Source organism: Furipterus horrens, unplaced genomic scaffold (assembly GCF_987537825.1).
Source record: "Furipterus horrens unplaced genomic scaffold, mFurHor1.1.pri manual_scaffold_3, whole genome shotgun sequence".
Taxonomy (NCBI): Eukaryota; Metazoa; Chordata; class Mammalia; order Chiroptera; family Furipteridae; genus Furipterus; species Furipterus horrens.
The window spans coordinates 3,287,454-3,314,936 of record NW_028327173.1 but is presented as its reverse complement, the minus strand read 5'-3'; the positions used below and the strand labels follow the sequence as shown (position 1 = coordinate 3,314,936).

The following is a 27,483-nucleotide window of genomic DNA, read 5'->3' as shown; positions in this document are numbered from 1 at the left end:
GGCTTTGTTCCTTTCACCGGCCAAGGGAAGCAGTCACAGCTGCTCCCGGTGGGCAGTGGGGAGGGCAGGACGGAAGGCGGTGGGGACCAGCTCTGCTCTGAGCGACTGCGCCCGTGCACCGGGCACTGAGGGCCCTGCTCGCTCACTGCCGTCTGCTCCCGCAGGGCAGGCTTCTTCGGGACGGTGGTGGAGTACGGGGCCGAGAGGAAAATCTCCAGGCACAGCATTCTCGGGGCAGCAGTCAGCATCGGGGTCCCCCAGGGCGTTTCTCTCAAAGTCAAGTAAGTTGAGCGTGAGGATTTGTGGCCTCAGGTTATCTGGTCCCCGTGTAACTCACCTGGGTTTCACCTACATTGGGGACGAAGCACATTCCACTTTGTAATGTTCTCAAAGGGGTGTTTAAACAAGATTCAGGGCGCCCATGAGCCCCACCTTCAGTGAGTGAGGTCTGCGTCTCTGCATTCGGAGTGTCGCGTGCTCCCCGGCCGTCTCCTGGGCTCCTCGTGGCTCTTGCTGCCCCGTGCCTCCCCTGGTGGCCCGGGAGCCACTCAGGTGCCGGCTCCGCACGCCGCTCACTGGCCCCGCGCTCCGCGCACACCACACGAGCGCCCGGCACCCTCAGCAGCCCAGGCGGGCGCGGCTTGCCCTTCACCCCTGGCTGACCCCACCTTGTCTGTCCAGGCTCACCCTCCAAGGGGTCTCCCCGAGCCTCAGCCCCATGGCTTTAAACGCCCGCGTGCACTGATGACTTACGTGTGTCGCCCCAGTCGGCCCGTCCCCGCCCGATCTCCTGCTCTGGGGTCCCGCTTCCTCCCCCCTCCCCGACACGCCTGGCCCCGGCCCTTCCCACCTGGGGGGAGACTCCGGCCGCGCTCGGAGTTTGGCTTGACCACGCTGTTCCCATGCTGTCCTGCTCTGACCACGTAGCCTGAGCGCTCACAGCCTCCCGCCACCCCGCCTGGGTCTGAATTCCTGCCATGTCCCGACCTTCCGCAGAGGCAGAGGCCTGTTTGTTAGTGAGTCAGCGTGGAGCACCTCTGCGCGATTCGCAGGGACTGCCTCAGTGCAGGCGGCAGCCGGCGGCCTCGCTCCGCGCCCTGTGCGACCCGGCCCCCGCCGTCCTCCTGTGCCCCGCACCCCCACTGTGCTGGCCTCCGCTCTGCCGGGGGACACACTGGCTCTGCACTCGGCCTCTGCTGCCCCCCAGTCCCCAGCTGACTACGCGGTCGGTCCCTTGGACCCCCTCAGGTCTCTGTCAGATGTCACCTAGCCGCCGAGACCACCCCTCGCCTTGCCACAGGCAGTCCCTGTTCTGGTTCCTCTGTTTATTATTCTCCGTTGCCCCCGCCGCCACCTGTGCTCCGCGAGCCCAGAACACAGCCTGGCACCGGCAGCCGTGCCCAGAGCCAGGGAGAGCGGGAGGAAGCAGATCACACCTCCGTTTTGGAGATGAGAGTCAAAGCAGGTCGTAGGGTCCAAGGAGCCTGGAAGTGTGTTCCTCACCTCCATCCTTACCGTATTGTTACCGTATTGGGGACAGTACCTGGGACCCGGTGCCTGTGCCTGCCAACCCGTAGCCGTGCGTGCGGTCATCTCCACCCGCGTGGGCCAGGCTGCCGTCCAGAGGGGCAGCACCAGCTGCGAGCTCTGCGGGAGCGACCAGTGCCCCCAGGGGCGTGGCATAGGCAGCGCCTGCAGCGGGACGGGCTGGCAGGCCTGGGCCCATGGCAGTGTCTGTGGACCTGGACAGTCCCGCCAGCCCTTCCAGCCTGAGCAGCCGGCCAAGGGCGAGGAAGACGCGGCCAGCGACCATGCCCGCGGGCACTGCACTGCCGGCGGGGGCTCGCTCCCAGGGCGGGGGTTCCGTTCCGATCACGTCCCGGGACGTGTCGGGGGAGAAGTGTGTGAAGCAGACGCTGAGCCCCAGGGCGCTGCGCCCGTCAGCGGCCCCAGCTGGGCTGGGGCGGGAGGGGGTGAGAGGGCGGAACAGCAGGCCGCTCTGCGTGCCCTTGACTCCGTCTCAGCGTCCCCAGGTCTGAGACAGACCCAGTCACAGGTAAGGAAGGCCACGGTCCCACCAGGAAGCTGAGCACCGGCCAGCTGGTGAGCCTGCCATTCTCAGGGTGATACCTTCATGCTCCTGCTGCGAACAGATAAATGGGGACGGCGATGGGACCCCGCCCCCCGCGCACCTGGGGGAGTGTCCGCGCGCCCCTGCTCTAAGGCCGCTCGGGCTGTGCTTAAGCCTCCGTCTGTCGCTCTGCCCTGGAGGTCAGCGGGTGCTGGGCCTGTCATCTGTCAGATGCCTCACGTCCAGCGGCTGAGCTTCGGAACAGGGACCCGCACGGGGAGTGGGCTGTGAGCCAGCGGCCCCGGGCTTCCTGCGGACTGGTGTCGTGGCGTCCAAGAGGCGCTCTTCCCGGGCGGGGACCCCCGTCCCCTCCCTGAAAGCCCGCCTCATCCTGGACATCTGTTTCGCGTTTGTCCCCAGGTTAAACAGGGCCAGTCAGACCTACTTCTTCCCCATCCACCTGACGGACCAGCTGATGCCGAGCGCCGTGTTCTACGCCACCGTGGGGCCGCTGCTCGTCTACTTCGCGATGCACCGCCTCATCATCAAGCCCTACCTCAGCGCGCAGAGGGAGAGGTGGGTCCGGCTTCCAGGCGGCGCTGCTGAGCACGCACCCACGCGCGGGGTTGTTAGGAAGGATGGCGGCTGCGCGTGGTGTCAGCACGGGGCTCGGCCCGCGACCGGTCCGCGGCGGACACTGGCTACCGCGGCAAAGCCTGCCTTCGCTGCCCACTCCTGCGCTCGGGCAGGGCCACCGCCGGTTTGCAGAGCTGCCGAGGCCGTAAACCGTGGCCACAACAGACAGAAGGTTGGTCTGTCCATTTCTCCCACTGGCCACCTCTTCCTGGCACCGGTTCAGGGGCACGGGCTGAGTCCCCGCATAAGGAGCACGCACACGTTAACCACGTCTTAGGCGTCAGAGAAATGCAGTGCAGTGTGTTCCGTAACCTTTGTAGGTCGTCCGTCCCAGCGTGACGTCGCGTCTGAGAGGCGGTCTCAAGTCGTTACTGTGTAATGACTGAACTTCCTCAGCCACGAGCTTAGGCCACGACTCCCGAGTGGCGCGCCGCAGGAATCCTTAAACCGTGCGGAGCCCGGCTCTTCGGTCGGGACCCTGCCCGCTTTCCCCGCAGACTGCCGGGCAAAGCCAAACAATGACAGCAGCCCACCCAGCAGTGGCCGTCCAGTGGGAACGAATCAGAGTTATCCCTGTTTTCTCTGTCAGAGCGGCAAAACCATTTCTGGGGCGCCGCAGAACTTGAGAGTATGTGTGCGGGGAGAGGGAGGGGCTGACCATCGCTGCGTCGGGGGTGTGGGGGGGGTTCTCCTCTCTGGGGCCACTCCAGCCTTCGAGTCCGCAGCGTTCAGGGTCCTGAGTGCCCAGGAGGCTTGAGGCTTGAGACAAAGGACACACTGCGCCACATCCCGCAGCAGGACAGGCATGCGCCACCCACGTCCCTCGCTCTGCTGAGGGGCAGGGCTGTTCACGTCTCAGGTCTCCCGCGCGTGGCCTTCCGGGAGAGTTCTATAACATCGAAAACTTTCTTTTCAAAAGCCAGACGTTACTCCTGCGCCAGCCTGCAAACGGCTGTAGAGCTAGGGACGCAGTCGGGGCCGCAGGCCGTGTGCCGGTGCGGGTCCGGCGAGGGGCGCCCCCGCGCTAACCGGGCTGTCTTTCTCGCCAAGGGAGCTGGAGAAGCAGAGGGAGAGCACGGCCACCGACGTCCTGCAGAAGAAGCAGGAGGCCGAGGCCGCGGTGAGTGTGCGTCGGGCGCCCCTGCCCTGCGTGGCCCCCACCCTCGATCCGCGGCCCTCACTCCGGGCCGGGCCCCACACCGCGAGCCTGGGGCCACTCGGACGCCCTCACCGCAGCTGCGGTGGCCCCTACGGGCTTGCCGTGGCCGCTGGCGTGCTGTGCTGGCGGCGTCTGTGCCGGCTCCGAGGATGAGGCTCAGCCAGCCTCACCCGGCACAGCAGGGGCGCTTACAAAGTGGGGGGCCCTGCCCCTGCGGCTCAGCAGCCGACCTGCGCGGGGCCAGTCCCCAGTCAGGGACGCATACAAAGGGCAGCTGACCGTGCTTCTCTGTCTCCTTGATGTTTCTCTCCTTCTCTTTCCCCCTTTCCTTCTCTCTCTCTAAAAAACTGGCAGGTGTCCTCTTCTCCGTCCCCTTAAGGGAGTTGTTTTTACGTGACCCGACGGAGAGCCAGATAAATGACGGGCACCTCGGGCCCCTGTGCACGGGGCCGCGGCTCTCACCGAGCAGGCAGTCCGGCGAGGGCCCTGACGGCCGCCTGCCTTGTCCTCTGCAGGTTCGGTTGATGCAGGAATCTGTCCGAAGGATCGTTGAGGCAGAAGAATCCAGGATGGGTGAGAAGGCATGGCCTCTCCCGGGACAGGGTGGGCAGCCCGGCTGCGGGGGGCCGGGGGGCCGGGGGGCCCTGCCCTGACGGGCGCCGTCCTCAGGCCTCATCATCGTGAACGCCTGGTACGGGAAGTTTGTTAACGACAAGAGCAGGAAGAGCGAGAAGGTGAAGGTGATTGACGTGACAGTGCCCCTGCAGTGCCTGGTGAAGGACTCGAAGCTCATCCTCACGGAGGCCTCCAAGGTGCGGTGCCGCGGTCCCTGGGGGCGGGCGGGGGCGTCTGTGGGGGCAGCGGGCCCTGCGACGGCCGCGGCATCGCAGCGGAGCCCTCTGCGTCGCCGGCACGCGCCGTGCGGGGTGCTGCCCAGCGCCGCGGTTACGCCCACGCGGGAGCGGTTCCCTTCGGGCGTCACCCGGTGCTGAGCGCCGGCTGCGTGCCGGGCACAGCAGCAGACGGGACGCTCCCTGCCTGCATGGCGCGTGCACCTGCCGCTTACTCCCAGCACACCCGAGGCCGGCGCTGGGGCCTGGGGCATGGATGTCAGCGTCACATTTAAGTGCAGATCTGTTTGTTCAGGACTGGGAACTCCCGGCTCCCCAAGAAGCCTTCCAGTGTCTCCGTCTTGGGGGGGCTTCTGTGAAGATGGATGTAGTTGTGGGGGGGGGACTATGTGGAGAGGGAAGTCGAGGATTAAATGGGCCACTTTTTCAAGTTCATGTTTCTTTCTCCGTAAGTGGCAAAGTGTCTTCCGAGGGAAGGTCGAGGCCCTGTCTCAGGCTCCGCACCTGCCCTGGTGGCAGAGGGCTGCGGGGCTGGGTGAACCACTGTCTCAAGCCCTCTTTCGAATCAGAACCTGTCTGTTGCAGGCTGGGCTGCCCGGCTTCTACGACCCCTGTGTGGGAGAAGAGAAGAACCTGAAGGTGCTTTACCAGTTCCGGGGCGTCCTGCACCAGGTGATGGCGCAGGACAGCGAGGCGCTCAGGATACCAAAGCAGTGTGAGTAGCCGCCCTTTGCCGTCTCCTGCCCGGCGCAGGGACCAGGGGAGGCCCTCGGCCACTGGCCAGGACCAGGGACATCGGTGCGGAGCGACAGCCACCTTCCCCGATACCAGTTTGGGAGCAGTCATGTCTGGGACTTGCCTGGGGCCCATGGCGTGCTGCCCTGAGGGAGTGGCTGCCTTTCCCTGGTGGCCGGACCGTGAGCTCTGCTGGGAACTGCAGCTCGGGTGCAGGGCACGAAGCCCACCCAGCTGCCCCTTCACGCCCCAGAGACACCCGTTGGCCGGGCAGCCTCTGGTCCCCTGGGGGCTGGGCCCCTGCGTGGAAAGAGGCCATGCAAACCGTTGCCCTTTGACACACTGAGTCTGTCTTTCCTCCGACAGCTCACAGGATTGATACGGACGGATAAGCTGCTTGAGAAGCCAGATTAAAAGAGGCTGCAAAGACATCTTTTCCTGGGAGTCTACAAATTTGGAAGCAGGGAAAATACCCAGACATGAGATGTTTATTTTATATTATTCCTATAGAAAGTGGTACTGTATCCATTATGGGAAGGCGCGGCCCGCTTCCCCGGGCACTGTGGGTCAGACTGAGGCCGCCGCACCAGGACCAGGGCCACGGCACAGCCGGTGCTGTGCTCCCAAGGGTCATGTCCCGGGCGCCTCGGGGTCCCTCCCCGGGGTCTTCAGCACATGCTGCCCGCAGCCCCCCAGCAGTTGCTGGCCTGTCTGGAGGCCGCCGTGGAATGCCCTACCCTCACGCATGGGACCGTGAACTGCTTTTCCTGAAGCCTACACTGAACGTGGGAAGGAGGAGAGAACAGAGGTCTCCGGCCAAGGGAACGTGTGTGGTTAACATCACGAAAACCACCTTTTCTGAGGAAATATGGAGGAGTGGGGGGTTATAAATCTGCTTTTTATCTGAGAACAAATGATTTTGGAAATTGGTCCTTCTTTCCTCCCAGAACTTCTCGAATCATTCCACTGGCACCTGGCTTGGGACAGAGGAGTGTAACTGGTTCCCAGAGCCACCCTGTCCCAGCCACTTCCTCCCAGGACCCCCCTCCTGGTGGGTAAAGGCGGGCGACCCTCTCACCACATCCCACCACATCCCACGCGGCTCACCCTGACCCGCCTGTGCCGCACGCCACGGCGCAGTGCCGGCGTGAAGAGGGTCAGGACGAGAAGGGGAAGCATAGATGGGGCTGCGGAGCGCGGGCCTCAGACCGCCCAGCGCCCTGTGCTAGTGGCGCCGGGCCCGGTGCTGTGCTCGCTCGCGGCCAGCAGGTGGCACTGCCGCTGCCCTCACCTGGCCTGGCCCAGCTCCCTCCGCACAGGGGACCACACCTCCCTTCGCTGGCCTCCTGGGTGCAGAATACCTTGGGAGCCAGGTGTGTCGCCTGTGATGAGCAGAGACCCAGCGGGCTTCACCCTGACGCTGGGGCCAGTGGAATCGCTGAGAGCCCCTTCCTCCAGGTTTTGAAGCCAGTTCGGGTTGTCCGACCCCGTCCTATTTATCTCCGTTGTAACGGGTCCTCTGAGCTGCTGCTCGGAGCGCGGGCGCGCAGTGAGCCCCACGCTTCGTGAGCCCGCCTTCAGAGCGGCCCCGCTGCCCCCGCGGCGCTCTCTTTATCTTGCCTGAAATGGATTGTACAGGAGGCCCTCTTACCACAATAAAGCTTTCCTGAAAGCGGGGGCAGTGTTTCGGTGCGTCTGTACATTCTCAGGACCAGCAAAATAAGGCACATGCCCCCCCCCCCAAGGCCTCGTCCCCCCCCTGACCCTCACCGTTTACACGCCTCGAGGCTTCGCCGGAAGCTGCTCTTGTTTTCTGCGTCAGACAGGTGCCTGAGAAAGGCCAGAGTCGGCCACCTCTTAGGCTCGGTTCTTTTTTTGTTTTAACTAGTCACTTTTCTTTGCAGTCATGGGTGGTCACCCCCTCAGATGAGTGCTTGCTTCTAAATAAAGGAGGGAGAGCTGCAGTGTAGGAAGATGTTTTATTACGTAGTTCCATCAACCAGGCCCGGAAGGGGCCCTCCAGGAACACAAGCCAGTCTTGGCCACAGCGCCGGCTGTCCAGGTGGTGGAGGGGCCCCTGCTGCTGCCCAAGAGTCAGCTGGCACCCCCTCCGCTGTGGCTGGGAGTGACCCAGCCACCAAGTCCCTCCCGGGGCCCGGCTGCCCCACTGGGGGAGCGCCGGCAGCTCTGGTTCAGCGGGCTGCGGTCCCAGGACGCTGGCTGGTGCCGAGCGGCCCGCTGGGGCTGCTGCCGCCTAGACGACCAAGCTTCACGTTCACGGCACAGCCCCTCGCAGCCTGTGGCCACCGAGCTGCCCCCAAAGTCGCCTGCGCTTCCCGCCAGGGCCCTGGCCCAGCGTGCCTCCCTGCCACTCGGGGTGGGCAACAGGACGGGCTCCCAGCCAGAGCCCCCAAACCACGGCCCCACCCCTGGGGCCTCGGAGGAGAAAGCCCAGCCGCCAGGCTCAGCTCTGCGGCTCCGGCTTCGGCGCGGCGCGGGGGCCCGCACGCCCGGCTCGCAGGGCCCGCAGGCGGCTGCACATCCGCCGCATCAGCAGCCTCTGGGCCTTCAAGCGCTTGCGCAGCTTCTCGTTCTCCTTCAACGTCGCAAAGAGTTTTTTTTTCAAGGCATCCAAGTCCAAAAGGGCGTAGCTGTGATCGGACGGCTGTGCGGGGCCGGCCTGCGGGCTGCGGGCCTCGGCCGCTTCTGGTCTTGGTGGCAGGACCTGAGGAAGGCGAATGGAAGGTAACCAGTGCCCAGAGGCCAGAGCTGCTCCTGGCAGGGAGGACAGGTGGAAGGGCCCGGGGTCCCCTCCGGCAGCCCCCTGAAGTCCACGTCTGCCCACACCGGCTCGCACCGCTCCTGAGGCCCCGCCCTGCGGTAGCTGTGGCCTGGGCACCGGTTTGCCTTGTTTTGTCTGAAGCAAACCCCTCCTCCTAAGAGCAACCTGCCACATGCCACCTTGGTGACTGGGCTCACCTGTCCTACAGGGGCTGCAGCGCTGAGGGGCGGCTGCAGGGCTTCCAGGGCAGTGTCTGTCCTGCTCCCGGGGCCATACTCCCTGGCGCCCACCTCAGGGAGGACCTGAAAATGCAGGGAATGGCTGCAGCGCAGACCAGCCCCCAGTGCAAACTGACCCCAGCGCAGACCGACCCCCAGGGCAGAACGACCCCCAGGGCAGAACAGCCCCCAGGGCAAACTGACCCCAGCGCAGACCAACCCCAGGGCAGACCGACCCCCAGCGCAGACTCACCTTTTCTTTCTCAGAGTCCGTATTCCCACCCTTGCGGGCAGGATCTGTGTCCTCCCTCACCAGCTGCAAGAAACACGGAGCTGCCGTGAATGGACGGCCCCCGTTGTGGCCCCGTTAGGATGTAAGACACCTGCACCCCGAGGACCTCACGCCAGGCGCCGAGCCTCATGGTCCTCCCCAGTCTCGGCCCCACGTTTATCCAATTAAACTGGGCCTTGAAACCCAAGCCAGCTCAAACTCCACCCACTGGTGTCCCTTTTCCAAAGATGTTACCAAATCTCGGGCCAAAGGATGTAATCTGTGAGTGTCACCCGGGGCCCGGCATTCTCCTAGACGCAGAGTAGCACCTCAGATTTTGCCCAAACAGCCGCAGCCATGTGGTAGAAGATACCTGACTCAGAGCCTGCGGTCCCCAGGCGTCCACAGGCTGAGTGGGGGCCACAGGGGCCGGAGCCCGCCCCCCGGCACTAAGGAGCAGAGGACAAATGCCCCTCCCCCCCAGGGACAAACACTATCACAAATGCATCGGTGACCAAACTGCTCTATCAGCAGACACGCACTGAGGGGCTCTGGCGTGAAGTCGTGACAGCAGGCACGAAGTCCCAGGTAAGCGGACGGTGCCCGCGAGAGCCCTGCCGTCCATGGCGCCTGCACTTCCCGGCACCGCGCTGTACGCTTAAGTCTGAGAGCGGCCTCACGCTGGTGTTCTCCCCACCGTGAAACTTTCAGGACACATAAAATCAAAATAAGAGGCCTTCGTGTTACCAAAAGCAACCCAACAAACACTCTGCCAGGCAACGTCCCGGGCGCTGTGACTAAGGCAGGGGGACGAGCCCCTGGCCTCCCGCGCACGGCCGAAGAGCAGACCGAGAACAGGACACGAAGTACCAGGTCCGGGCAGGTGCCAGGAAGCCCAGGGGGCAGGAGAGGGAGGGAGGCGCCCTCCCACAGAACCATGCACGTGGACTTGGAGAAGAGGGGGCTGCCACCCACGCGTGGACCTCCAGGGGGGTCCTCAGGGGGAGGAGAGGACGGGAGGAGCCGCGCGGGTCTGCTCACAGCGGGCGCCTGTTCTGCCCAAGCCTGCAGCTCCTGACCCCAGCGGCTCCATCTTCTCTCCTTCCCAATACAGTCAAAACTCGCAACAGGTGGCCGCCTGCCTGTGTCTGTCCCCCCACTTCTCTGCCTTCCAGGCTCCAGCTGTTGCCCGCTGCGGGGCCCACACCGTGGGGCTCTGTCCACCTGCAGGACTTACGAAACTCAACGTAATCCCCCTCGGGGCTCCAGCGTCCGGCGGGCCGTGCGCGCCCTCCTGAGCCAGCCCTGCGCCTGCGCCCCGCCAGGCACGCCCACTCCAGGCCCGCTCCATGGGGACATGGACTTCAGCGTGCACGGGGCCCCACACCCGGGAAACAGGGAACCCCAGTCCCCAGGGGCTCGGCAAGCGCTCTCCCTGGCCTCCCTCTCAGGCCACCAGCTCCGAAAAGTCCTTGCACTGGGTCCCCTCATCACTGGCCCACCTTTAGCTAGGCCGCCATAACTGCACTCAGCTGAGACCCTGCAGGGGCCTCTGAGCCAGCTGCCAGCCAGAGGGAGTCTCCCCAAGCCATGTCCCTCCCCGGAAAACCAGCGGCTCCAAGCCTGGCGCCACCTGCAACCCTCCCTGCAGCCTGAGCCCATGCCGCTCCCGACTGTCCCCAAAGCCCTGGCACCTGCAGGCCGGTCCGCGCGGGCCCCGCCCTCCCTCCGGCGCGCCGCAGGCCTCATCCTTCTGCGCCCTGGACCCCTCAGCCAGAGCGAGCGGCACACAGCAGCACCTTAACAGGCCTGCCGAACGGCAGCGGCCCAGCCTCTGGCTTCTGGATCACCGGTGTCCACGCCCTGACTGACTGCCTGGACAGGGACGCGGTCTGAACGCAGCCCGGTGGCCGCCTTCCACTGGGACAGCCTTCGCTGCGCGGCCTCGAGCCCACGTGAGAACCGGCGAAAGTGAGCCGCACCAAGGACCAGGCTCCTGCCACACTCGCCAGTCGCTCGCTGCTTCAACGGCACCCAGTTTTGAAGTGTGACGTCGTTTTAAATCAGCTCTAAGTTGGGGAACCCCTAAAACGAAGGTCATGGCCAGCGCAGTCGGCTGAGCTCCAACCCCAGGCTGGACAGAGCTGCCCTCCAGGCGGTCTCGCCGTCCTCCTCTGCAGTCCCCGCCCGCGCCACCGCCACCCCCACCTGCTGGGCGGTCCCTGCGCACAGGCAGGTCTGCGGAGAAGACGGAAGCGCGCTCACCTGCGCGGCGTCCTGGAAGGCGAACACCGTGGGCACAGCGTTGTGCTTCAGGTTCTTGCGGTTTCCAAAGGCGCTGAAGCACTCGGGCCGGAAGTGCTCAGAGCAGATGACCGTGTGCTGCTTGGGCTCGAAGTTGCCCCGGCCGATGTTCAGCACCCATTCCTTCAGGAGCTCCGGCCGGCTGAACGGGAACCTGAGGGGCAGGAAGGCGCGCGCGGGAACGAGTGAGGCTGAACTCAGCACTTCGGAGCTCGCGGCCATTTCTCACCACCCCACGGTATCCTGGACAACTTGGAAAATCCAGGAACGTCTCTCTGGTAATCACATCCAACTTCTGGAAGGTACGGCATCCTAAGTAGGAAACTTGAGACTATAAACGGGGCCCAAGAGCTGTTCCTGAAGCTACATGTGCCAGGTAAGCCTTCACTGGTCCCGTCGGGAGCCCACTAAATGCGGGACCTGCTCAGGGTGCTGGCGGTGTGGGAGTAAGACATCCCCACATTCTAGAACAGGCAGACGGACAGGGCAGACAGAAGTACACTACGTAGGAAGGAAGAGTAGGATGTGATCAGGAAAGGCCACCTGAGAGGTAGCACTGAGTGGGCGTGGGCCTGCAGGTATCAGGAGGAAGAGCAGCCCTGGCCGGGAGCTCCGTCGCTTAGCGCGTCGTCCTGATACACCAAGGCTGCAGGTTTGATCCCCGGTCAGGGCACGTACAGGAATCAACCAGAGAATGCATGGAAGGGGTGAACAACGAATCTCCCTCTCTCTCCCTCCTGCCCTCTCCCTTTTCTCTCTCAAAAAATCAATAAATTTTTTTAAAAAAAATCCAACAGCTAAGGTTAAAAAACGGGGAGGTTTAGTGACAGGTGAGTGCCTGGCATGTTCAAGGGGTGACTGAGACAGGTTGGGCTGAGACAGAGCAAGAGGACTGGCCGCCGCAGGACACAGGGCTCACGGCAGACTCACAGCTGTGGACGAGGACACGGGGCTCAGGCAGAGTGGGGCGTCTGTGGGCCATGAAACAGGAGGAGGCAGCGCCACGGATTAAGATGGAAGGAGGCAGCGGAGGAGCAGGTCTGGGACCTGAGAACCCTGGTTTTACGTGGTAGATGTCCAGTGTGAGGCGCCTGTAGATGTCCACGTACTGACGTGGACGGCAGGGGCACACGCGTGTCTGGAGAGGGCAGTGTTGAGGGGCTGTCCCTGCATCAAGGGTGGCAAAGTCCTGGGTGCAGTCGGTGGCCTGGGGAGCTAGTGAAGGCAGGGACGGCATGGCCATGGCCCCCGTCCCACATGCTCTGACATCCCGTGTTGGAAACGAGGACGATCCGGCCAAGGAGACTGAGAAGGGACACCGTGACAGAGGAAGAGGATGAGAGGTGTCCTAGAAGCCAAGTGAGTGTCACAGGGGTCAAATGCTGCAGAGACATCAACTCTAAGGACAATGAGCGCCTGCATTTGGCATCATAAGGGCCACTGGGAACTGGACAGCGCTATTCCCATGAGTCTGAGAACGGACCGAGGCAGCGGCACCCCCAGGTGTCCACCTGACTGAAACACAGAGATGCGTGCACCCAAAGACTCGTGCCAGCCAAAAGGCTGAGCCACGCGCTACTTGCGGCCAAAACTCGGAAGCACCCAAAGGCCCTTCAAATCAACAACAGATCAGTTCTGGTTTATGGGTTCGATGGAGTACTGTGCAGTAATGAAAGGGAACAGACTTCTGCCGAATGAAACAGAAATGGCATCCAATTGTGGACGCGGACGAGGGGCCCCTGTGGCAAGCAGTCTCCCAAGGTGATCGGAAATTCCTAACAATCACCAGTCCCCAAGGGCAGGTCCTGCTGGGCAGTCACACCCCAGGCCTGGAGCTCTTTACTCAAAGCTTTATCTTGGCCTGTCCAGGATCTTCATGCATCTGTGTTTGTTAAGTACCCTCCGCCCTGACCCCGCCTTGCTTTCTCCCACCCCCGCGTAATCTCTGCATTCCCTCCTTATCTCCCAATTTAGAAGAGACTTGGAAACCCATAAAATCCTCTCCAGGCCGGACGTTTCTTTGGAGGATACAAACATAGTGCAGGAAAACACAAAACAAAACAGGGGAAAAGTACACTGTGTGCGCCCATTCCTCTGAAGTTGGACACAATCCCTGACAAAAGGCAGGATGTGGGTCACGCGGGGGAAGAGGGAAGGTGAGCGAGGAACGGGGTGCAGCTGGGGGTCTCCTCGGGGCTGCTGATGGGCTGGGTCCCCGCAGTCACCCTGGTGTCACTCCGCTGGGTGTGCGTGGGAGCTGTGCGCCTTCCTGTAGCTGTTCTAGGTCAGGAACAGCACTTAGTTCGAAAGAGAGAACGTGGGGACAGAAGTGCGGACAATGAGCGCAGCGGCCCTTGGAGCAGAAGCGGGCGCCTGAGGGCAGCCCTCCAGGCAGGGCCCTACCTGTTCACGGGCCAGGCCCCGCCTCGGCCGCCAGGCCGGCGCCCCGACCCCCGCAGCCCCCGACGGCGCGGACGCTCTCCCCCCTCCGGACACGAGGCCCGCACAGGGCTCGCTCCGTGCCCGGCGCGCACAGCGGGCGGCGCCCGCCCCATTCATTCAGCAAAGGCGCGCGGCCACAGCGAACGCCTACGACGTTCCGGGCAGCGGCTGCGAACGACAGCAGGCCCCCGAGGCAGGGGGGAGGGCGACCCCCAAATGGCTGCCGAGGGCGCCAGGGGCCGCGAGGGGACCGCCTGCCAAGCCCGGGGCTCGCATCAGGCCCGCCCCCGGCCTTCCGCGACAGGCTGGCGCAGGGCTGTGCGGCCAGCTCTCCGACCGCGTTCCCGTGCGCTCAGGCCAGCCGAGACAGCGCGGGGTCCTGGGCCCGCAACCCCGGCGGTCCCGGGGCAGCACGCCCTCCGGCCTCCGCGGCGGCGGGGCAGAGACCCTGATGTCCCCGTCCACCCGCCGCGCCAGGCCTCGGGCTCAGCGGGGACCGCGACCGGTTGGGTCGGGCGAGGCGGGCCTGGCGGCAGGACCCCGCACCCCCGGCGCCCCCGGCCCTCACCGATGGAAGGTGAGCTGCTTCCTGCGGTTGCTGTAACGGTTGCAGCACTGCCGGGCCGCGCATGACTTCGGCATCCCCAGACCCCAGGCCCGGCTGCCCCTAACAAAGATGGCGGCGGCGGGGGGCCCGCGGGCGCAACGAAGCCGAGCGGCGCCGGGCTGGTGGGCGGGGCCTGGCCGGAGGGGCGGGGCTGCTGGCTGTAAGCTCCCCGGTCAGGTCCCTGCGCTGTGCCCGCGACCCGCGTCGCCCCGAGTCGTACAGACTCCGGGGTTTCACCCCAGTACGCTGAAGCCAGGCGCCCTCACCTTGTTTTGGCGTCCCCCAAACAGCGTTGGGCAACTGAAAACCAAAGAAAGGCTCCATGCCCAACTTGGCCAGTATTTTCAAAATTTTAGGAGGTGGTCGAGATTTTGGCAGAGGCAACTAGTTAGCGCCAGATTAGGGTTCGACAGATACAGCCGACAACAGGCTCTGGCTCTGCGGACCCCAGGTGTGAAGGCGCTGGAGATGCACGTCCAGGAGACCCGTCCTGCCTGCAGTCTGAGGCTGCAGCTTTTCCAAAGCAGGTTAACCACGCAGCGGGGCTTAAGCTCAATCTGATGAAGAAATTGTGAAAGCTGTTCGTGTCTCTCCGCACTGTGGTTTCTTTCTGGAGAACTTACTAGAAAAGTGGATAAAACCAAACCTGACCCGAGTCTTCTCTTGTAATCATGGCTTGGGGGACGGGATGAGAGACACAATTGTCCTTGGGCACAGAACACAAACACCTGGAGCTAGACATGAACCTCAAAGTAGCAATATCTTTATTTACAAAATATACAGTTTCACAGAAACAGCTTCGCTTTTTGTACACATAAACTTTATAATTACACAGAACCACATAATGGATGTTAAGTGTCTGGCCTGGCCAAAGCCAATGGGAGGGGCTTGCTTTTGGGGTGACATCTTTCCCTCCCCTCACTTCATCAGCCACCAACCAGGAGCCCCTAGATGGGCCATGCCTAATTTGCATAAAGCTGATTGCAGCTGCCAGCTCAATCAACACAAAACCAAGGTGTCTTGACTGCTCAGACACCACCCATAGGGATGTACCTGTTAAAGGAACGAAGAGGAAACACAGAAACAAGTTGAGATGAGTACTGAGAGCCTCCCAGGAGTCACCAGGCACTGAGCCTTCTCAGAGCAAATGGCCATCGCCAGCACTGGCTGTCCCACTATAAAATCACACACACTCTGAAATGCGCTTCTAAAACTTAGTGGAGTTTAAAAAAAAGAAAAGAAAAACACTTTGGAACTTTGGCTATTCTCATGGCGAAGACACTGGACAGGCAATGTCCCGGGGTAGATCTTTGGCAAATTCCTCTCCCAGCGTCCCCTGCACAGTCGCCCTAGTCAGCCAGAGCCAGCTGTCTGGGGACAGGTTGGATTCTGATCCAGCTTCTTCCTATTTCTTTCTACAGCACAACTTCTCCCTTGGGGATCTTTGCAATAAACTGGGTTTCAGAAACTATGTCTATTTTTGTGTTAATAAAAGCAACAGAATTAAAAACAAAACAGAAAGGCAGTTGGCTGGTCAAGCAGGAATGATGCCAGGACAAAATACTGGCCCTGATTAGCCAATTCGAGTTCAAACCCTTGGTGCTTCAGTGAGAGAAGGTGGAGGAGTCCGCCTGCCGGCCCCACACAGGGCGCCCCAAGGAGCCCCGGCGGGGAGACTGGGCTCCATCCCGCTGTAAACAAACACGACCAACTCGGGCACTCTTCCCTTTTCATGCTTTTACAAGAAACAGTTATGAACACACACCCATCAATATACAAAAATAAAATAAAAAAAATGAGAACACGTATTTGAACTGCTAAAACACTATGTCAATTTGGGACAAAGCTGAAGTCCTCCTCCCCCTCGGAGCCCCAGAACCACCAGTGTCCCAGGGTCCACTGACTGGAGCAGGCCCTGCAGGCCTTTGGGGACCAACTCCCAGGCTTCTCCAGAGCTGGACCCTCAGTCTCTCCAGTCCAGATCTGAGGAACTCTGCCCGGTTCAATGGTATATATACCTGGAGGCCAATATTACCATATCACCCACTCAAACTCAAACCAAAAAGGCTTCAAGTCCTAACCTTGGCCCGTGGAACCAGCCGGCCAACCTGTATTAGGGCACACGAAGAAGCACCCATGGGAGAGGCCTTCCTCCCACTTTTCTTTACCCACTAGGCAGAGGCATTCCCAGTGACTGCCTAACCTTTCTGCTGCTACTAGAATAAGGTGAGGGGAAGAGATGAGGACGGAGCCTAAGTGACCCCTTGCTTGAAAACACCTCCCCTGGGCCCCCACAGGCCCCCACAGGCCCACTGGAGGGCAAGGGCGCCCAGGCAAAATCTGCCAATACTTGTGGCTATATCGTGCAAAAGACAGGTTTTTTACATCGTGCAAAACAGGAAACTGAGTTATGAACACAGGCCACCTCGGTCCCCCCCATCAACCCTCCTGCTACAGAGACGTGGCCACACACTATCCTTTTAATGAACATCAGGAAACCTAGGGATCACTAGCTCACCCACTGCCCCACCGCAGCTCCTCCCAGGTACACGGAGTCCAGCAGGCAGCCCCGAGGCTGCAGGGAGAGGGCACCGCCGAGAGGGGCGCAGCGTGGACGGCCGCTGTACAGACATTTATGGTAAAAGACTCACACTGGAGAAAAACTGCACGTATGGCTGTTCGTTAGCAGGCTGGGGCGACATCTGTCCCCAACACAGCGGAAGCGGGAGTGACAGCACTTGTTCCGATCGGCGGGAGCTTGCTAACGATGGCAAGAATTCACAACTACCATGGACCCTCATTCTCAGCTGAACCAAACCCGCTGTACTGGGGTGTCGGTCCACCTCCAGTGCAGAGGACACCGCTCTGGCAGCAGCGCTGGCCCACGAGGACTTTATTCAGTCACCGGCTACGTACAGTTGATACCTTGGACAGCCTGTCCTTTGCTTAGGCACCTGAATGGCATGGGTCTGCCTGCACCAGAGCTGGGAGTTCTGTGCTCAACTAAGAAAGGGGCCGAAAAGCCCGCTGTCCCTTCTGGTTCTTCCCCCACAGTCTCCTCCCGCGCCATCAGTCAGTCCAGAAACAGCTTGCGGGAGCCCATTCGGGACCGGTTGGAGCGGCGGATGTCGAACTTGGAGTCCCGGCACTTCTGGCAGACGAACACCTCCGGCACGTTGGACTTGCGGATCTTGGCGCAGGACAGGTGGATCCAGGTGTGGCACTCGTTACACTCGATCATCGGGCGGCCGGCGAACGGCTTCATGCAGAAGCAGGTGACGAGGTCCCATGAGTCGTCGTCTGGAGGGAGAGAAGCACGTGAGAGGGAGGGAGAAACATCTCAGGGCCCCTCTGCACTGGGAGCCCCTCCCCGTCAGCAAAGCCACTCTGCTGGGGGACAAGGCAGCTGATCCTCAGCAACAGAAGCGGATCTCGACTTTCTCTTCGCGGTGCAAACTCCCTCCCTGAAAACACAGGACGTGCGCAACGGGGGACCCCGAGTGTGTGGTCCGGGGGCTGCCGTGCGACGCGTACTCAGGAGCCACATCGTTTTTACATCTTAAGGTGCGTCTGGGAACCCCAGCTGCAATCACTCCCTCCCCTGAACGAGTCGGCATCCACCTCCTTGCACCTTGTCCCTAGAGACGGAGGGCACACTCTGGGGAAGGGGCCAATCTGAGACTCCCGCTTACAGCCACTCGCTTCTGACCGCCCGCCAACAACGTGGCCGTCCCCCCAGCCCCGCTCACCCGAGTCCACCATGATGTCCTCGTCGTTGCCGGTGCTGTCCTCGTCACGGAACACCACCTGCTTCCCCTGCCGGACGATAGTCCGTTTGCCTTCAGTTTTTATTTCTTTGACCTGATCAGGCGACACGGCAGCACAAGAGCCGCTGGAAGGAGTGTCGGACTCCCAGCCCAAGCAGGGGTCGCCGGGGACCTGGGGGCTATCCTGCGGGGTGGGGCTCGTGGGGGTCTCCACGTACGGGTCAGAGGCTTCCAGCTTCAGCAAGCTGCCCATGTACCCCTCCTTCACGGGCGCGTCGCTGTCCCTTCGCTTCCTCTTCTTCTTCTTCTTCAGCTTGTCGGTCTTCTTCCTGTCCAGCAGGAAGTTACTGGGCTTGGCCCGCTGCAGGAGGCCGGGCTGCAGGTGGCCGAAGCAGCGGTCGGAGACCGGCAAGGGCACCGCAGACGGCATGTCAGTGAACCCGGCGTCCCAGCCGTCGCTGTCAATGGTGCCTGCGGTGCTGTTGGCAGGGCTGGGGCTGCTCCTCAAAGGCAGTTCCTGAAAGGACAGAGGCAGAGGTGGCAGGTCCCGGTTATTCCAGCCAGTCCCCGGCGACAAGAGCGGACCCCGTGCAGAGCCTCCCTGGCCTGGTCAGGCCCGCAGACATGCGCTCCCACAACCACGGCTCCCCACTCTCATCAGCCAGCGTCCCTCACTGGGAACAGTGGCATCTGCGCTTTAGTGCGACCTTCCAGATAGGACGCGAGCCCCCGAGAGGAGGCCCCGTGCCCTGGCTGAACCCGCAGAACCCAGCTGATGCTCAGTCAGGCCCGGGAAAGGAGCAAAGGTGCGCTCTCCAACCCACTCACCTCCCGACGGTAACCCCTCCCTCCTCCCGTCCTCCCACAGGATGCACTTTTTAATTAAGTGAATTTAAATTAGTTTTGAGAATTTCCCAACACTTTTTTAAAAGACTGGAGATATCCCAAAATATTGCAAAAATCAAAGCAGGTAATCGTTGCCCTGAAGCAGTGAGTGAGCTCCGCTCTGGCTCCTTCAGACCACGCAAGCGTTTGATGTGCAAACGGGGGCACCGCTCTGCGGGCACAAAGCAGGCACGACCCGCCCGCCAGCAGAGCAAAGGCCACGCCGACGCAGGACCTGGCCTCCGAACTGCCAGGCCCTACCTTTTAGCCTCTGAAGCCTGAGGACCGTGGCAGGGCTGGTCTACGGCTTTGCCCATTCCTCAGCAAGGGAAAAAGTCCTGACATTATGCGGGATTCCGGCCGCAGTCCCTGCACCTGCAGGTCCTGTAATGTGGCCACCAGGAGACTGCCTGCCGGACAGGCGGCCATCGGGCTGAACCCAGGCTCCACCACTCGTTAGCCTGTGACCCGGCGCAAGGAGTTCCCTATCTGTACCCATGTCCCAAGCTTTAAAATGGGGACAAATAATATCACCTACCACATACCACTGTGAGGACCAAAAACAGTGCCTGGCCAGTCAACACTCAATAGTTCCTGGCCATTAAGAGCGGGCAGCACAGGGAACACAGTCACTAATGCTGTGGGAGCTCTGTATGGTGTCACGTGGGGCTGGAAATATTGGGGGGGGGTAACACTTTATAAAGTATAGGGCTGTCTAACCACTACCCTGCACACCGGCACCAATACAAGTAATACTGAATGTAAACTATAAAAAGAGCAGACAAACAGCAAATAATTACTTTCAAGCAAACTTTTAGGTTTACTAAACCGTTTCTAGACAAGCCTTCATTTTCTCTTCTCCCAGGGTTTGAGAAACCATTTCCCAGGCTGGTCTAAGTTTCCAAGAAAGATTTCTGCCCAACTACGGTCTAAAGTCCTCCCACGCAAGCCCTTCCAGAGTGCCACCCTGGGGGACCCTCCAGTTCCCCTGCCACCAAGAAAGGGCTCCGGAGGGCAGAAGAGCCATTACCTCCTTCGGATAAGGGATGTAGCCGGCATAGGCCAAGACGAAGGTGCAGAACTTGTTGAAGTCCTCCACGGTCCTGCGCCTCTTGTAACCCGGGGAGTAGTCCTGCCGGCAGACAAGGAAGGGGTGTGTTTGGGAGGAGAGCCTGCAGGTGGAACCGCAGGAACAAACCCCGGCAAGGCGGGAGCTTCCGTTACGGCCACTCGGAAACACGCCGCGAGGTTTACAAGCACTTAGAGACCAGATAAGGGGAGCCCGGGTCAGGGAACGGTGCTGTGTTCAGGAGGCCGAAAGCGGGGTGCAGCGATGGGATGCCAAGAACACTGGGGAGCCGCTTAGGAGACAGGCTCCTCCGCGCGCGCGGGCACTTCCTGGCGTTACCTATTCGCCTCCGCAGGCCCGTCAGCTCCGTGAGTACTTTTTTTGCTACAGGTTTTCCATTTCGACAATAAAGGGCGGCCGCAGCCGTAACTGAAGCGGCGGCAATTTCACGCCCACCGCTCCCTACCCTTCCCGGCTCCCGCAGGCCCGGCCCTCCCCCGGGGCCCCCGCAGAGGCGGCGCCGCCCAGGGCCAGGCCCCCGAGCGTTCCTGACGCGGGGGGCCACCAGCAACACCCCGCTGGCCCTATTTGCCGGCTGCAGACGCAATACTAGAGGCAGAAACGCCCTCGACGACAACGGACCTCGTCCCGAAAAGAGGCGCAGCTCCGGGAGACTCGTCCTGGCCCCCGAGCAGGGCCGCGCTTCATCGTGGTTTCTTCAGCGAGCGCACCCCCACCCCAGGGCCCTGCTGAGGTGGGGGCGGGGCCGGGGCGGGCGCCTGAACGCGGCGCCCCCAGGGCAGGGCCGAGCAAGCGGCGCCGCAGGAGCGCGCTGCCCGCAGGTTTGCTCCCAAGGGCGCCGCTTCTTATTTTTTCAACTTGGTTCCAGGGAACCACGTTCCCCGCCGCCCCCGGCCCCCGACCGAGCGGCGCTCCGGTTAGCGGGGCCCCGAGCTCGCCGCTCACCGCGGGGCCCAGCGCAGGGAGCGCGGGGGGGTGCCCCGCCGCCCCGGGAACAGCTGACCGCCCGCCCCCCGGCCGGGCTGGGAGGCCGCGGGCCTCCAACTCTCGGGAAGAACTTTTCTTTCGGAGGGAAACGAGCAGCGGCGGGTCGGGGGCCGAGATGCGGACGGCGGTGCCCTCGGGCGCGGGCGGGGAACCTGCGCCGCCCCCACGCCGCCCGCCCCGCCCGCCGCCTTCAGGAAAAGCAGATGGCGGTGCGGCCCCCTCCCACCCTCCCGCGGAAGTCGCCCCCCGCCGACACTCGGCCCCGGAAAGTGCGGGGCCCAGCCCGCTGGGGAGGGGGCGCGAGACGCCGGCGGGTCGGGGCGCGGGGTCGGCAGGCCCACGCACCCCTGAGACACGGGCGCGGCGGGGGACACCCGGCGCCGCCTCCCGCGGCCGGACCCGCACCCCGGCCCCCGCGGGCCTCGGGAAGGGAGAGGGGACCGCGTCAGGGGCGCCAACCGGGAGAACCGATGGCCGATCCCCGGAAGGAGGAGTGGGAGGCGGGGCGAGCAGAGCCCGCGGGCGGGGGGCGGGGGCCCTGGAGGGGGATGTGAGCGCTCGGAGCCGGGGGAGGGGGCGGGGGGGGGCCTCGGCTCGAGCCCCCGCTGGGGAGGGAACCCAGAAAAGACGAGGGTCCCCCGAGCCGTGGGAGAGGGAGCCGCGCGGGAGTCAGGGGGCGGGGCGCGGGCCACTGGGCCCGGGGGATTAGGGGAGCAGGCGGGGGCGCGCAGAGCCGAGTCCCTGTTTAGGGGGGGGGTCGCGAGCCCCTCCGGGAGGGGGGCGGGGAGGGCCCTCCGAGAAGCACGAGCGCGGGGCGGCGGCGCTCGGACCGAGTCCCCGGGGGGCAGGGAAGGGGTGAGCGAGGCAGGCGGGGCGGGGCCGGGAGCGCAGACAGGTCCCGCGGCCACCGAGGCCACCGAGGCCCGGGGCGGTGGGGGTGGGCGCTTACGCCCAGGGAAGAGGCGCCGAGGCAGGGCCCGGGCCCCAGTGGGGGGCGGGGTTGGGCACCTGGGCGAGGGGACGACGGAACGCTGGGGGAGGGGAGGGCGGCGCTCTGGACGCGGGGGTCCGGCTCCGGGCAGCGAAGGACCGCGGTGGGGGTGGTCGGGGCCGATCCGAGAGCGGCTCTCGCTCACCTCAGGGTGGAAGGCGGCGGCGCAGGAGTCGGAGTCCATGTTCCTGGTGGGGGGCGGCGGCTGCGGGAGTGCAGGGGCCGGAATGCGGGCGCCGGGCCGTGGGGCCGCTCGGGGCTGGGGGCTCCGGCGGCCGCGGAGGACCAGCGCGGAACGGGGAGGGGTCGCCCCGACCAGAGGTGATGGGGGGCTCGGCGTGTCGCGTCCCGAACTCTGTGCTCCCGGACCAACGACTCCACGGCCGAGTAGAGTTAGCGATGCAGCTCCCGCGGCCGGAGCGGCGGGAGAGGCGGGAGAGTCACTGCGGCCGGCGGCGGCAGCGGCGGCAGCGGCGGCAGCGAGCGGGAACCCGACCGGCTCCCCGACCTGACGCCCAGTTCGGCTCGTGTCTCAGGAGGGAGGGCGGGAGATCCTCGAGGCCTGTCGGGAAATGTAGTCTGAGGGGGACAGGAAGCCGATACCGAGGGGGCGTGACGCGCGGGCTGGCGCTGAGCATTGTGGGAGTTGTTGTCCCGGCTCGCCGCGGAGGCGCACAAAGGCCGCCTCGAGGACTGCAACCCCCATGGAGCTCTGCGGCGCCTGCGGAGGCGGGGTCTCCGGTGCTGACACCGCTGGAGCGGGGGCTGTGCGGGGGCTTGCGCCCGCTAGGCAGTGGGGGAGGGGCGGCACGGCGGTAGCGCCTCCGTCTCCGCGGGGGCGGGGTGAGCCAGGGTCCCTCCGGCGGGTGGGGGCGGGGCGCGGAGGCGGCCGACCGCCTTTATCCTTGGGGGTTCGTTCTCCTTTGTGGGGCCGGGGTCCCCGCAGCCCGGGCGAGAGTGGGGGCGGTGGCGCTGACGTCGGGGCCACCCCTGGGCTCGGCTTCCGGCGGGGGAGGCGAACTTGCCCGCGCGGCTTCGGGTCTTCAGGCCGGCTCCTCCTTGCCCTGAGAGCCCGGGACCGCGGGGCCGAGACCCCCGGTATCCGTGGGGTCCACGTCGAGGTGTCGCGTTACCGCATCTGGACGCCTCTCTCGGCATGATCGAGGGTTCGGAAGCTGTTGGCCGAAATTCGCTCTCCTTTCCCTCCTCGCCTCGCCTCGGGACGCCCCTGCTTTCTCACTCCGAGTTATTTCCTGAGTGTCGTCCTCCCGGGAGTAAACCGGGGAGGCCGAAACGTGACCGCGGTGTTCGGAGGTGCCGTCCCCTTCGTGCGTTCATGTTTAATGGAGGCGTTTGCCGCGTCGAGCCGCCGCGTATTTTACAACTTTACGTTGAAGGCTCACTGGCTCTGAACACCGAGTTGAAAATTAACTGCTCTGATCGAATTACCAGGAGGCCTGACATTCTGTAACATTCTCGAAAGAAAAAGCTGTATGCACAATGCAAATGGCTCAGGAGCATGTTCTGTACCTTCAAAGACAACTGTTCAGGAGGAGTAAGGTACCATTTTTAAATTCAGATCAGAAAACAGACAGACTCTGGGATGCACGAAGTCAGAGCGGCGGCCGGAAGACCCCTCGCAGATGCGGCTGCTTCCCCGGCAGCGCCGGCGGCGTCGGTTGGCTCTTGCCCTTTAGGTGGTTAAGAGAATTTCTGATGGAAAACATGTAGTGGTTAAGAGACTGGGTTTATCTTAGAAACACTTTTCTGAGCCTCAGTTTCCTAAGCTATAAGAATTGTAGCGTAATACTGGCCTCAATAAACGATAGTTTATTATTGTCATTTTTTTAATGTGATTTCAGCAATATCTTCGCTGACTGGAGGACTCCCCAGATGTGATAACAGACCGAGGTGCTTTACGAATCTAGTAAGACAAGCACAGACGTTGGACTTGGGGTGCGGACGCATCACTAACGACTTCTTCCGGAGTTGGCCTGTGTCGGGGAGATTTAGCCAGATTTGAATGTTACCTGGCCACTGCCCCCCCCCCCCCCAGCAGACGCCCTGAGCCCAGCCAGTGTGCCCAGCGTCAGATGCAGGGGAGCAGCTTGCTTTGCCTGAGTAAGAAAGGGCCAAGAAGGACGTTATCCTGTTGGTCGTTAGTTTAAAGGTATAAATATCAAAGAATAGTTATTAGAGGTGGAATCCAAAGGAAAGGAAGTGGCATTCTTTTAACAGGTCATTATTATTCCCTATGGCATGATTTTTTGCAATACTATACACATCAACTTCCACCCCCATTAAGAAACTGAAGCCCCTGGCTGCTGTGGCTCGGTGGATTGAGCGTCGGCCTGCGAGCCAAGTGTCGCTGGTTCGATTCCCAGTCAGGGCACATGCCTGGGTTGTGGGCCAGGTCCCCAGTTGGGGGTACAAGTGAGAGGCAACCACACACACGGTGATGTTTCTCTTCCTCTCTTTCTCCTTTCCCCTCTCTCTAAAAATAAATATTTTTTAAAAAAAAACAAAACTGAAATGTTGGCCCTGGCATCCCCGATACAACAAGGTCGAGGGTTCATCCCTGGTCAGGGCACATACGAGAGCCAACCAGTGACTGCATCAATAAGTGGGACAGCACATCGATGTTTCTCTCTCTCTGTCTCTGCCTCCACTCCCCACCCCCTGTCTATGAAATCAATCAATAAAAAATTCACAAAAAAGAACAAAACTGAAATAAAGAGCGTGTTCATAATGACAATGGATTGGATGACAGACAAAACAGCCTAGAATTCAGGGGCCACTCAGTCACACTAAGGTAGGAAAACCCCAAATGTGGATTGTGTCACGTGACCGTGGTCACTCTTGCTCTGTAGGCAGCCAATCGTTTTCTGTTTTTCTTTTTTTTATTGATTTGAGAAAGAGAAACATTGATCTTTGCCTTACTTATCGATGCATTCACTGATTGATTCCTTTATATGCCCTGACTGGGGATGGAACCCACAACCTTGGCACATCCGGGCAATGTTCCAAGTCACTGAGCCACCCGGCCAGGGCTGACAGGTATTTTTGAAGTTCTTAGTAAACAGTAGCTCTTAGTACCTGGATGTGACCGGGACTACCTGCTTGTCTCCCTGCCTGACACTAGAGCACCAATTTTCAACCTTTTTCACCTCATGGCGCACATAAACTAATTACTAAAATTGTGTGGCACCCCCAAAAAAGACACTTTTTGCCCATCTGAAAAAGAAAAAAAAGGTATGATTTTGATTCATTAACACTGGACGGCTATTGTGTGTCAGCTGTTGTCATTTTTTTTATTCGACAACCTAAGGGGAAACAGGTATCGCGTGTTTTACAAATTCTCGTGGCGCACCACTTGAAAATCGTTGCTCTAATGAAATAGAAAACTTCATGGAAAAGGACCTTCTTTGTCTCTGCTTCCTTTGACTTCCCTTAGAAATTTTGCCCTTCGGAGGAAGCGTGGAATTCGTACTGACCAGAGCAGGACTAGCACACCAATCACTGACTCAGACTCGGCCACATGTGTGGCTGTGGGGTCATACAGCCGGATTCCTGTGCACAGTAGCCTTAGGTGTCTTCCCTGTGTTGACCCTGCAGGGCTCCTAGGCTCCAAGGTTCTAGGGACCAAATCTAGGACTTCACGATTAATGCGAGAACATGAGCCACAGCAGCCAGATTCCTCGAGTTTATTTCTTATTTTCTGCTTTAAAAAATAAATTATACCTGCTGCTGAATGCTAATTCTCAGATGATTATAGTTACTTAGAAAAGAGGAAGAAAAAAGCCAACACTAGGACAGGTTGTGACAAGTTTGAAAATACTAAGAATACCGTGGTTTCCCAGTAAGTAACTTGAGAATGTAGTTATTTTAATTGCGTTACCAAATATAGCTTCACCTTCCTAAATCTCACTGGCCACCCTGCATTCATTGGGAACTTTCAGAAAGAGTTCTGCCTCCCACTTCAGCTCTGTGCGTGAGTGCGGGTATGAACGTAACCAGGGGTTATCTTTTCCTGAAATTATTTCCTGGCGTTTCAACTTTTTGTTCAGTGCATTCTTATGGAGTTTTCCTACCCTCAGTTTTCTGTCTTTCTCACTTCCATTTTAGCCAGGAGAGGGGACAAAATGAAAACTCCTCAAAATATTATTTCAACTTTAATACCTTGGCTACTGTATTAATATATGTGTGTGGATACTTTAAGATCATGAATAACTAACTTCTAAATTACGCCCTTTCAACATTTCATATAGTGAAGAAAGTAACCTATGCATAGAAGAATCAAATGCATTTCTTGTGTTATGGGTCATACAGGAAAAATATAAAGACAAATAGCATCACTGTGTGCCAAACACTAAATATTTTCACTTACACCATCTCATTTGCATATAGTATTCCCTATCCATCCATTAAGTTCACTGTAACATTCCTTAAAGAAAAAGTTTATGTGAGTGCATTCCAGTCCACACCTTAGGCAGCCCAGAATGAGAAAAAAAAATCACTGTGTAATAGGGAAAAAAGGCACAATCTCTTTTTGATTAATGCTAAGGTGTGTGTTCCTAAACGTTCTCAAAGAAAAAGAAAAAAATAACAGCAGCTTTTAAAATTGTCTCAGTCACCTCTTGTCCTATCTGCCTAAAATTAGAATTTAAATATCAAAATTAAGTACTTTGGGTTTTTTAAATTAAATAGTACCATTTCTTTGTTAAATTACACTTATCAAATAGAAGTTACTTAGGCCAAGGTAATTTTCATGATTTTAGAAAGGGTAAACTTCTAAAACTTTCATGGCTGAAGTTTTACCTTTAAATACATTTGACCCCCAACTATTGCATGTGCCCATTATTTTTTCAATAAAACCGGAAAATGCAGAATTACTGCTTGCTTGGCGGGAGTTAGCATCTTCCTCACCAAACCCTGGTGCTAGTGATATGTGTGAAGTTTAAATCCCCTTAATTAATACTGTTTGCTGACTGTATCTGTCTTGTCATGACGCAATGAATGAATTTCTCACATTCCCTTTTTGAACTCAGGACACTGATGAGGAGGAAAAAATGAATATATAAGCAGCGTGCCTGGGTTAGTAGGTTATGCACAATTCCAAACAGCTGGTAGATCTAAATCTGTTCCTTCCTTTTCTAACCACGCACACATGGTTTCAAATGCTTGCCTCTTAGGTCCAAGATATTAATAATACAGCTTTTTTTCCCAATAACTGAATTTTTAATTTTATTTTGCACTTGTATTCTTTCTTTAATACACAGTTTATATGTTTAGAACATTAAGAGAAAATGCAGGCAAGCAGAAACAACAACCCTAAACACCTAGAGAAAATGTTACCTTCACAATTTTTCTGTGAGCGTCTGGACACATCAATCGGGCCCTATTACGGGCAGATTTTTCACTTGCTACTATAGCATGAACATCTTTCCAGTTCAATAAATATCTCCACGATTCTTCACAGCTTCATAGTAAGATTCAAACACAATTTGCTGAAATAAGCCCTTGTTAGAAAGACGCAAAACTAGAATCAGTTCTTAGCTGTAGAAACGTTATTGACTTCCGGAAGACTTAACGTCTGCAAGGTGGGTGGGTTCTGACCTGAGTACTTTTCCCTACAAACATCCCACTTCCTGGCTGCTCAGACTGTTCTTGTCACAAAGCCTGTGCAG

General features: G+C 60.1%; 3 protein-coding genes across 3 annotated transcripts in view; 1 reads left to right on the top strand and 2 right to left on the bottom strand.

Annotated features, from left to right (window-relative positions):
• The window catches only part of DNAJC11 (DnaJ heat shock protein family (Hsp40) member C11), a 46,949-nt gene extending 41,068 nt beyond the window's left edge, over positions 1–5,881 (top strand). Inside the window, exons 10-16 of the mRNA XM_090268518.1 lie at positions 165–281; positions 2,492–2,647; positions 3,758–3,827; positions 4,382–4,439; positions 4,536–4,678; positions 5,303–5,432; positions 5,819–5,881. Of these exons, the coding sequence (XP_090124644.1) occupies positions 165–281; positions 2,492–2,647; positions 3,758–3,827; positions 4,382–4,439; positions 4,536–4,678; positions 5,303–5,432; positions 5,819–5,844 (700 nt within the window). The 3' untranslated portion in view covers positions 5,845–5,881. The remainder of the gene's footprint in view (positions 1–164; positions 282–2,491; positions 2,648–3,757; positions 3,828–4,381; positions 4,440–4,535; positions 4,679–5,302; positions 5,433–5,818) is intronic.
• Positions 5,882–7,412: 1,531 nt separating this feature from the next.
• Positions 7,413–14,194, bottom strand: THAP3 (THAP domain containing 3). The gene is made up of 5 exons (XM_090268515.1): positions 14,038–14,194; positions 10,989–11,181; positions 8,706–8,768; positions 8,432–8,536; positions 7,413–8,177 (listed from the first exon to the last, which is right to left on the bottom strand). Exons 1-5 carry the CDS (start codon positions 14,109–14,111, stop codon positions 7,917–7,919), a joined length of 696 nt encoding a protein of 231 aa, XP_090124641.1. The 5' UTR covers positions 14,112–14,194; the 3' UTR covers positions 7,413–7,916.
• Positions 14,195–15,159: 965 nt separating this feature from the next.
• Positions 15,160–22,327, bottom strand: PHF13 (PHD finger protein 13). The gene is made up of 4 exons (XM_090268516.1): positions 21,942–22,327; positions 19,759–19,860; positions 17,826–18,360; positions 15,160–17,376 (listed from the first exon to the last, which is right to left on the bottom strand). Exons 1-4 carry the CDS (start codon positions 21,978–21,980, stop codon positions 17,150–17,152), a joined length of 903 nt encoding a protein of 300 aa, XP_090124642.1. The 5' UTR covers positions 21,981–22,327; the 3' UTR covers positions 15,160–17,149.
• Positions 22,328–27,483: the final 5,156 nt, after the last annotated feature.

Coding starts and splice junctions, on each gene's coding strand:
- PHF13 (XM_090268516.1), bottom strand. CDS start 21,980: ATGGACTCCGACTCCTGCGCCGCCGCCTTCCACCCTGAG. Junction 19,861..21,941: donor CCGCCGCCTTCCACCCTGAG/GTGAGCGAGAGC, acceptor GTCTGCCGGCAG/GACTACTCCCCGGGTTACAA. Junction 18,361..19,758: donor ACATCCCTTATCCGAAGGAG/GTAATGGCTCTT, acceptor CTGTCCTTTCAG/GAACTGCCTTTGAGGAGCAG.
- THAP3 (XM_090268515.1), bottom strand. CDS start 14,111: ATGCCGAAGTCATGCGCGGCCCGGCAGTGCTGCAACCGTTACAGCAAC. Junction 11,182..14,037: donor AAGCAGCTCACCTTCCATCG/GTGAGGGCCGGG, acceptor CCTGCCCCTCAG/GTTCCCGTTCAGCCGGCCGG. Junction 8,537..8,705: donor CGGACTCTGAGAAAGAAAAG/GTGAGTCTGCGC, acceptor CTGCATTTTCAG/GTCCTCCCTGAGGTGGGCGC.